The sequence below is a fragment of the Hemibagrus wyckioides genome, linkage group LG27, assembly GCF_019097595.1.
Source record: "Hemibagrus wyckioides isolate EC202008001 linkage group LG27, SWU_Hwy_1.0, whole genome shotgun sequence".
NCBI lineage: Eukaryota > Metazoa > Chordata > Actinopteri > Siluriformes > Bagridae > Hemibagrus > Hemibagrus wyckioides.
This window is the reverse complement of record NC_080736.1, coordinates 425,001-435,000: the sequence shown is the minus strand read 5'-3', so window position 1 is coordinate 435,000 and position 10,000 is coordinate 425,001. Positions and strand designations below refer to the sequence as shown.

Below are 10,000 nucleotides of genomic sequence, written 5' to 3'. Positions count from 1 at the left end.
AAAATCGTGCACCCCTAAACTCAAAATTATGGATTAATCCAACGGTGAGATATATATGTACCGGGAAAAAATTGCGGCAGCTTTCTTCTTCTGTGTCGCTTTTCGCTATACAGGCGGAATTCTTTACTTCCACCTGGTGTTCAATAATGGAATTACAGCTCAATTATTTAACTAAAACGTATCATTATTTACACCAGAGTCCTGGGGGGCGGGGGCGGGGGCAGGGGGCAGGGGGCTGGGGTGTTAGTCTGGGAACAGATATGACCAGTGAGGAGCAACAAGAGCAGGAGTGTGAGGCAGTAAAGAGGCAGGAGGATGTTGTATGGGACAGTGAGGGCAATACAGGGTTGTGGGGAGCAGTGAGTTGATATGTGGGGCAGCAGAGGGCAGCAAGGGAGGGGGTAATCGGGTAATAACTGTTAGAGAGGACACAGGAATCACTTTCTGGACATTAAACACTACCATTGCTGGATGGAGACTTTAATATTTCTTTATCGCCTGCATATGTGAATGTAGTGAAGATTTAAAGTGTATTTAAGATTCAACAGAAATCTAATTAAGGTTAATTACACACTAAACACAACACAAACCAGAGTATGAATAACAGTACATAAGACAGGGCTGTAGAGGGCGCTGATGAGTTGATGAGTACTGAACTGTAGGTGGCAGTAGAGGATAATGGAGAGGGGGGAGGGGTTGTAATGGGGGCAGTAAGAGAAAATACAGAGGGTGAAGAGGGCCATCAGCAGGGTGGTGTGTGTCTGTGGGGGGGGGTGTTTGGGGGTTTTAGGGGCAGTAATGAGAGAAAAGAAGAACTTTTTTTTACTCATTACTGAATGAATGGACGGTGTTCTTCTAGAGCGTGTCACAGACAGCAGGTGGAACTTTTCTTTTCCATGATGGAGCTGTGAGGAGGAGCCGAGGCTGCCGTGTGTCTTTGTGTTAATGAGAGTGTGTGAGGAGTCGCAGCTCTTCAGAGGAACCTTACTGAAGATGTTTAAGACGTGACATCTCTTCTCCAGACACTGAATAAAATGACGGATCCTGACAAAGGAGTGTGTTTAGTGTCACATGCAGGCCTGTGTGTGTGTTTAATCTGCACCTGCTGCTTCTGCTGTGTGTGTGTTTGAGGAACAAAAGCTGCTGTTGAGGGTATAGCAGCTGCTGGACATCTGCTTCAGGAGGAAATCTCCCTCTCCAGCTCTGTTCACTTTAAATCTGACGCCTCACTTCAGTCCACAACGTCACACTGAACCCAGAGTGAGACTCGTGATGTCCATAAACATCTAACACACACACACTGAAGGTGTCTGATGAGGGTTAAAGAGGAACCCATTGGACGTCTGGACAATGATCATCACTGAGACAAAGCATTGGAAACTATTACAGAGACGGAGGTGTTGTGTTTTAAACACACTGATTATTATGTTCTGATTATTTTTTATCATGTTTGTTTCAAATCTTTAAATAAATCAACAATGATATTAAATGAAGATTAAACCCTGTAGATTCTCCAGAACACTCAAATAAATCAACACACAAGAGTCTGGACTCCATCTGGTCTCCAAACCACTCTAATTAATCACACTGACATCCAGTGGATTAGTGTGTGTGTGTAAGAGAATTACACAAAATCTCAGTGTCTTGTATCTTAATTTATAAATAAATAATCTTTTTAATTCATATTAAAACTTTAATAACAGGTTTAATTCATCTTCACTTTTAGAAATTAATCTGACAAAGAAACAAAACTATAGAAAATAAATGAGAGATAAAACATATTTTCCGTAATTCCAGGACCTTTCAGCTCCATCTGATCCAGCATGAAGCTCCGGTGAGGTGTGGAGGTGAGGAGAGAAGATCACTAAAGAGGAGAGCAGCAGTTCCCCTGAAGCTCCAACACGTCTGTTTCCTTCCTTCTCCACACTCTTCTCTTCTCCATCATTCTGCTACAAGTTCCTCTTCATCTCAGCTGTCCAGAGCATGTTGTTCCAGAACTGGACAGATGGTTTCAGATGTTTTAGGAAACTCTAGTCTGGTCTTCCTGTCTTTGAGGAGTACTAGTGGTCTACATCTCATGGTAAACTCCTCCCCATGTGATCAGGTCTTCTCTTGATTGGTGACTTGGTCACGAATGCTCCTAGCTCCTGAATGCTCTTCTTCTTCTTCTTCATCTGGAGAACTGAAGGAGCTTTTCTTCACCAAAGTGAATCTCAGAATTCTTAAAATCATTCTTCTCTCCTCCACCACAGTGACTCTGTTGGGCTTCTGGTCCTGTTGGTGTTCCTGACCTCACCTTTCTTTAAAAGCACAAAGCTAACAGTAGATATGACCACAGTTAATGTTCTTACTCTCTGAAGGGTTTTTGGTTCTGCAGAATAACCAAGAAAAGTTTTCTTCTCTGACAGAGACGACTCTTTAGTGTTTATACAGCATCAGAGCATACACTGTTTATCTGCTTAACACACACACACACACACACACGGAACAGATGAGCAGCCAACTGTTCAATTACATTCAGTCCATTAAAAGGGGGTGGAGCCACAACTACTGCTGAAACACCCAAATCATGTCAGTGTCCAAATACTTCTGGCCCTGACTGCAGACAAACCTCAGCAGTGAGAATGAAGAAACTCAGGATTTGTGCATTTAGAGCTTTATTTGGTTTTATAAAATACACAACAGTAGCAGCATGACATTTAAAAAAAAATCATTTTTGGTAAAAATCTTCTGAGGACAAAAAAAAACAAAAAAACATTAAAAACAATAAAACTCCCAGTCCTACAGAACTCCATCATAACATGGAGCTTCCTTTAAAAAAGAGACAACAGCATGATTCAACATCACACACAGTATAAACTCTAATCCTCCCTGTGTGTGTGTGTGTGTGTGTGTGTGTGTGTGTCCCACCTCCATTATAGCAGCATTCAGGCCTGAGGCTCTCTGAGGAGTCGGTAGGCGGGGCAGTGACTCAATAACTCATTGTTTAAAATAAAGAATAAAAGCAGTTAGGAGTTTGTGGAGATCAGAATAAAAGCTGTGGAGCTTCTGGACACTGATCTGAGGACAGCAGGGCTCTGGGTCACGTCTCCGTCCACACGGCGGAAGCAGAGCAGCATCAGGACGAAGAGTCCTCGGGTTTCTCGCTGCTAGGGGGCGGAGTCAGGACTCCGGGCGGGACGGGCGAGGTCTGGCTGTGTTCCGAATCCTCCAGCTGATGCGACTGTACTCGTCCCTACAGGGAGCAGAAGAACGAGTTAAAGCCACGCCCCTGATCATCATGACCAGATTACACACAGCTTTCCTGAGAAAAAAAGACAGACCCTCTTACTGTTTCAGATCAATCCACGGACCTCCTCACTAAACACACACCTCACATCTGCTGCAGGAGTTCAAACATCTTAACCCAATATTAACAGTTAAGGGTTAACTGAAGGATATTTAAGGGTTAATCAGAGAGAATCAACACACCACTAAACATGGACTGCTGTTCTAATCAGCTCCAGGCTTCAGGAAGGTTCTCCACTAGATTTCGGAGTGTGTCTGTCTCTGGTGTTGAGAGTGAGGAGGTCTGGAGGGGTCAGTGGGTGGTCAGGGCTCTGTCCAGGACACTCCAGCTCTCCACTTCAACCTTCACCTCCACACCGTGTCTTCATGGAGCTCAGGGGCTTTGTGCACAGGGACATGGTCATAATGGAGCAGGAAAGGTTCCAAATCACAGATGTGTGAAATCTCTGTATGTCCTGTAGATCAACCTTCACTGGAACTGAGGAGCCTGAAACCATCATCCCTCCTCCTCCTCACCTCCACAGTCAGTGATTTACACCACCCCAGGCCATGCTCAGCATCGTGTACAACCATTATCAACTAGAAGTGTGTGTGAGAGAGAGAGTGTAGGATGCCGTGTATCTCACCAGCCAGTCCAGGTAGGGGGCGTGGCTCTGGATGTTGTGCGTGTTCTCTACTGGAATGCCTTTAAACATTTTTAAGGTGGAGCTTCCAACTTCACGTATCGCCATCGCAAACGGTACCATCCACCTCACACAGCGCTCCATATCACACCACTTCAGCCCTGACACACACACACACACACACACACACACACCAGTATAAAGTGTGTCCTGCACACATTCAGCAGCGCTCACATTTCACTCACACGAGGCTTTCTAAGGAGATGAAGCGTTAGATACAAGTGTGTGTGTGCGCGTGTTCGTTCTTACCAGACACCTTCATGATGAGCTCCAGAGATGAGAAGTGGAACAGAGCTGAAGCTGCCAGAAGACTGGAGGAGAATTCCAAACTCCTGACATCCAGGACGCACAAATCCAGCAGCTACACACACACACACACACAGTCAAATCTTCCCTCTAGTCACACACACGGATAAACAGTTTTCTCAATTTTAACATTAACAATAATTTAAACCTGCAGAAACAGACCGGGGGTGGATTCGTGTTAAACCAAAAGACCCCCCCCCCACACCTGCCCCCAAAACACAGCCAGCCCCCCCACCCAGCCTCATCCACCCCCCTCACATTAACTCAAACATCCTTTTTATAATCTGTTGGAGACTCTGTGATGAAGCTGAAGGTTCTCGGCTCTGATGATGATGATGATGATGATGAAGATGGTGACTCACCTCAGCAATCTGAACGAATGTGGCCTGAGGAAACTGTGGCATAAGAACTTCCGTGAACTCCTTTAGATACGCCATCTGCATGTAGATGTTCAACCACGACACCGGAGTTAAGGGATTCAGACTCCAGTTCAGCTCCTGACACACACACACACACACACACACACACACACACACACACACACACTTCATTCACTAAACACAGGTTAAAGCTGCAGTTTACACAGTGGGTCATTAATGAAGCTGTGATCAACCAATCAGAGAGCAGACAGTAAACAGGAAGTGAACTACACTTGTGTACAGTCACCTCAGTGTCCAGTGTTTACCTTCATGATGATGACCTCCATGCTGAGGATCTCCTCCTCCGTACACGCTCCGTCCGTCACGTATGCAAACTGGTGCACTTTAGGTGGATAAATCTCCTGAAATAATAAACAGATTATTTAATGTCTAGAGCAGATCAAATTCACATCACAACTCTGACACACGAGTCAGGATAGAGCACAAAAGAAGAAATTAAGTAAATATTTTCTAAAATATAACCATGTTTTTGGTTAAGAAATCATAAAAATGGTCTGAGGAAGAGAAGAAGGAAAATATAAACACACTGGATCTGGTGTGAAGACAGAGTGAGCACTCAGCATGCTTTTATTCATTATTTAATATAATTTCAGGAGGTTATTGAGACGCACCTCCATCTTGGCAGCGATGAAGAGGGCAGAAATGCCAATGAGCTGCAGAGTGGACTTCTGAACGTCCTTCTGAGTGGACATGAAACGATCAAAATAATCCTGACCCAAATAAAACGTCTCTCTGTGGAGTTTATACACCTCACACACCTGAGAGAGAGAGAGAGAGAGAGAGAGAGAGAGAGAGAGAGAGAGAATATTTTAGTAAGAAACATCTCCTAGCCACTTGTCTAACCCTCAATCCTAAACATTCATCTACACTGTGCTATAAAAATACTGATACAGTAATCTCACACACACCTCGATTAACCAGTCCAGCAGTATGGCCCTCATTTTGGGCTGCAGGTTGGGATGTCTCTCCATCACGTGCATGTTGTGGAGGTAAAGTTTGTCTTTCTTCAGCAGGTTGTTCCACACGTCCTCTTTACTTGCCCAGCTGAAAGCACAGCAAAATGACCTTTACATAAAGGGTCAAATATTCAGCTATGTTTAAAACCTGCAGTGCTTCTACTGTTCTGTATCCGGTTCTGGAAATCCCACAGGATGAGGTCAGTGTAGTGATAGAACCTCAGAGGGCTTGAACACACCCCTCTGAGGACTGAGCTTTAGAGACCAGAGGAGATTCGAGCTGGAGATCATCAATCCAGATTCTCTTCAAAGCTTCATTTCACTGAACCAGTTTGTGTAGAGAGGAGGCCAAAAACACTGTTTCCAGAAATACAGATGAGAACGTATTTTTTTTTTTTTTTTTTTTTAGAGAAGACTAAATAAAACTTCTATAAAAAGTCAGTGTATCCCGACACCGAAAGATGGATTATTTCTTCATCTGATCTGTGTGTGCAGAACTGGAGGTCGGCATTGGGGGCAATCCTCTGGACTCGGGATGGATCTTATTTGATTGATTGATTTTTTTTAAATGCCATGTTAGCTTCGATGCCTATATTATGGCAAAAGTTTGGATATAGTTAAACCATAGTGTGATATTCGATAGGTAAGGTTACATTGACACATAAGATGGCAATATGTAATATATAAGTTTTTTGAGGTTTACGCTGGTTAGGAAGTTCAGAATCTTGTATGGTGGAGCGGTCTTGAAGATATTTTCTAAAGTGTGTTCTGTGTAAAATTTCTGCCTTATGGTGCTCAGGGCAGGGCAGTGGAGTAAAATGTGTTTTATTGATGTAGGTATATTGCAGGCTTGACATAGTGGTGGTTCTTCCCCTTTTAGCAGGTGGCCGGATCTTATTTGAGTATTGGAGAGCCGGCCCTGATGTGAGCAGTGAGGGTGTGTGGAGCGCTCTCCAGCTTTTATTCACGTCACGTTTTCATACACTGGAATGTCGACCCAAGCCGAAAAACCTGGCTGCAGGGGGACAATATTTTATACTTTAATAGAAAAAATGTGAAGCAGCCGTGCGAGTCTCACCACAGGGCAGGCAGGGGAGAGGGCCGTGTCGGGGTGACGAAAACATTCCTGCTGGTGTACTGTGGGAATCCCACGCTGCCAACTCCAACCTGTTTATCCACCCGATGCGGCGAGCAGGTCGGTGTCTGATCCCGACACGTCTGAGCAAGCAGAGAGAGAGAGAGAGAGAGAGAGAGAGAGAGAGAGAGAGAGAGAGAGAGAGAGAGAGAGAGAGAGAAGAGATGGAATAAAACACAACGTCCATCACAACCTCACAGGATTTAATGGTTCAGTGTAAACACACACTACAATAGCATAAAGCACGTTCTATTCACAACACACTTCAATTTGTGTAATGCTGTTTGGGGGCAGATTCTTTTCAAGACAATGTTTAAAGAAGACAAAATGCTAGCGGGGACACTCTAGCGGGGACACTCTAGCGGGGACACTCTAGCGGGGACACTCTAGCGGGGACACTCTAGCGGGGACACTCTAGCGGGGACACTCTAGCGGGGACACTCTAGCGGGGACGTTTGAATGACAGGATTAGGAAAAGAAAAGCTGCAGTGTGTTTATGTAAAATCACCTCCTGGGATGGACACTGCTTCTTCCTCGTCTGCACCTCTGTAATTTCCTCGTCCGGATCTTGTAAGTGCTATAATGTGAACAGGAGACAATATTTAATAAATTATATAAATGATTAGTTTAATTGATGCCAAATAACGAAGAGATGAATCACACAAACACACGATCTCCTCGGCTACTCACGATAGCAACGTCTGCTTTCCTCTTCCTGGACCGTCCGGAGCTGGATTTAGGAGCTTCATCTGTTTTGATCTTGACGTGTGTGTTTATCCTGAAATAAAATATATTTTATATATAAATATATATAAAATTTTATATCATTAATAACAATTCTGTATAAAAATCCCAGAAAGTAGAGATGAAGCTCTTCATCTCCAGCATGCTGCTGCTTCACTCCACTCCCTCACCCTCGACTAAAGTGAATAAAACACACACTTACACACTCTTACTGGGCATTATATTCACACCACTGTCCCTCTACACCACACAGAGCCTGGAAAACAACATTAAAGTGTTAAAGTTGGAGATTTTTAGCTTTTAATCCACTTTTTCTCGAGGGTTTTGTGGCCGTTTTCCTTCCCAACCCCCCACACAAAGGCCTCATGAACACACACACACACACACACACACCTCACAAACACTCTAATAAACACCACGAACCCCACACACTGTCTATAAACACAGCTGAAGGTCTGCAGGTTTTGTGTGAAAGTTGTGAGATGATGAATTTATATCTCTGAACTCTGAGTCTGAAACACAGCGACCGAGGCGAGGAGAAAATGGCCGCGGACTTCACTTCAACTTTATAACTTTATCACTAATGTGTGTAAAATATCTCCAAATGCAACACACAAAGGAGTTGGGGAGTGGACCGTGCTATGGTCATCTGGGTGATGTTTGTGTTTAATGTTTAAAATCAGAGAGTTTATCGGAAGTGAAGAGAGCTTTACCTCCAAAGCGCGCGTGCAGAAAACCCGCTCCAGATGCTGAGAAGTTAAGAGATTTCACACACAGTCTTCATCCTCATCTTCATCTTCATCCAGAACTGTAATCCGGTGTGTGAGAAGCCTGCTCCTTATTTTCCGTGTGTGTGTGTGTGAGAGAGTGTGTGAGAGAGTGTGTGAGAGAGTGTGTGTTCCTGTGCTGTGTGTTCTGAGCTCTACCTCATTCTACACCTTTGCTTTTATAAACTGCGCAAACTCGCGGCGCGCGCCTCAAAAACACACGTTTAAAAAATAAAATAAATCCACGTAAAACATTAAAATGTAAACAATTAAATAAACAGCTCTGGGAGTGTAAATTCAGCCCTACAGCACCATCACTCCTCTCTTTCACTCCGATTTTAAAACATTTACTTTATAAACACGTTCACTTATTTTTGCCGGGTAAATGGGCGTGGCTTCAGTGACGTCACATTGGCGCTGACGACGTCATCCCGGAAGGGGTTGGTAGCACGTGGACAGCCATATCAGGAAGTAAACAAAAAGCAGCTGTAACGCAGACGCGATGCTGAAATGATCTCAGATTATAGTTTCGATGCGCTCTGTCTTACTGAAACCTGGCTTAGACCAAATGACCACATTGGTCTGAATGAGTCTACTCCATCAGGATATTCCTATAAGCATGAGCCCCGTCAGACTGGTGGTGGAGGTGGTGTTGCCACTACCTATGACAATTCTCTTACCGTTGCTCAGAAAACAGGACCCAGGTTTAATTCCAAGTGCTTGTCCTTAATGTAGCACTCACAGACATGCATAATAAATCCCTGCTATCTCTTGCCCTGGCCACCGTGTACAGACCCCCGGGGCCCTACGGGGATTTTCTTAATGAGTTTTCACATTTACTCTCAGATCTTTTGATCAGTTTTGACAAAGTGATAATCGTAGTAGACTTTAACATTCATGTAGATGATGCTAATGATGCTTCAGGACTTGCATTTATAGATTTACTAAATTCCTTTGGGGTTAAACAAAACATTAATAGATCAACTCATCGTTTTAATCATACACTAGACTTAGTTATATCACATGGGACTGATGTTTCTGATATAACCATTCTACCTCAAAGCGATAACATCACAGACCATCACCTCTTAGTGTACGCTCTACCTGTAGAACATATTAGACACGTCTCTCCACGTTATAAACTTGGTAGAACTATAACTCCGACCACTAAAGACAGATTTACAAACAATCTGCCAGATCTGTCTCAACTTCTTACTAGACCAAGAAATGCAGATGCACTAGATGAAGTAACCAACAGCATAAGCAATATTTTCACCAGCACACTAGACACTGTTGCCCCCATCCGACTAAAAAAGGTCAGAGATAAAACACCTGCACCACGGTACAATAGTCATACTCACACCCTCAAGAGAGCAACCCGTGACCTCGAGTGAAAGTGGAGAAAAACCAAATTAGAAGTTTTTAGAATTGTATATAAAGACAGTCTGTCCAGCTATAGACAGGCTCTAAAAGCTGCTAGGGCTGAGCATCTGAGCCATCTGATAGAAATAATCCAGAACAATCCCAGATTCTTATTCAATACAGTGGCTAGACTAACAAAGGTTCAGATTTCTAGAGAGAGTATTTCAGCACAGTTTAGTAGTGAGGACTTTATGAATTTCTTCACTAAAAAAATTGATAGTATCAGGAACAAAATATTGGATGTTCAACCTTTGACAGC

At 43.6% G+C, this 10,000-nt stretch overlaps 1 protein-coding gene across 3 annotated transcripts; it reads right to left on the bottom strand.

The window, feature by feature from the left end:
• Positions 1-2,666: 2,666 nt before the first annotated feature.
• Positions 2,667-8,701, bottom strand: ccne1 (cyclin E1). 3 transcript variants are annotated; one of them, XM_058381312.1, is made up of 12 exons: positions 8,266-8,699; positions 7,755-7,808; positions 7,499-7,586; positions 7,317-7,385; positions 6,752-6,891; positions 5,626-5,761; positions 5,329-5,475; positions 4,963-5,058; positions 4,640-4,774; positions 4,221-4,332; positions 3,915-4,072; positions 2,670-3,235 (listed from the first exon to the last, which is right to left on the bottom strand). In XM_058381312.1, exons 2-12 carry the CDS (start codon positions 7,769-7,771, stop codon positions 3,119-3,121), a joined length of 1,215 nt encoding a protein of 404 aa, XP_058237295.1. In that variant the 5' UTR covers positions 7,772-7,808; positions 8,266-8,699; the 3' UTR covers positions 2,670-3,118. The 3 variants fall into 3 exon arrangements, 2 of the variants coding, with proteins under 2 accessions (XP_058237296.1, XP_058237295.1); XR_009203749.1 differs by having other exon boundaries at positions 3,100-3,235; positions 3,472-4,072; positions 8,266-8,701; XM_058381313.1 differs by lacking the exon at positions 3,915-4,072 and having other exon boundaries at positions 2,667-3,235; positions 8,266-8,701.
• Between the last annotated feature and the right edge of the window lie 1,299 nt (positions 8,702-10,000).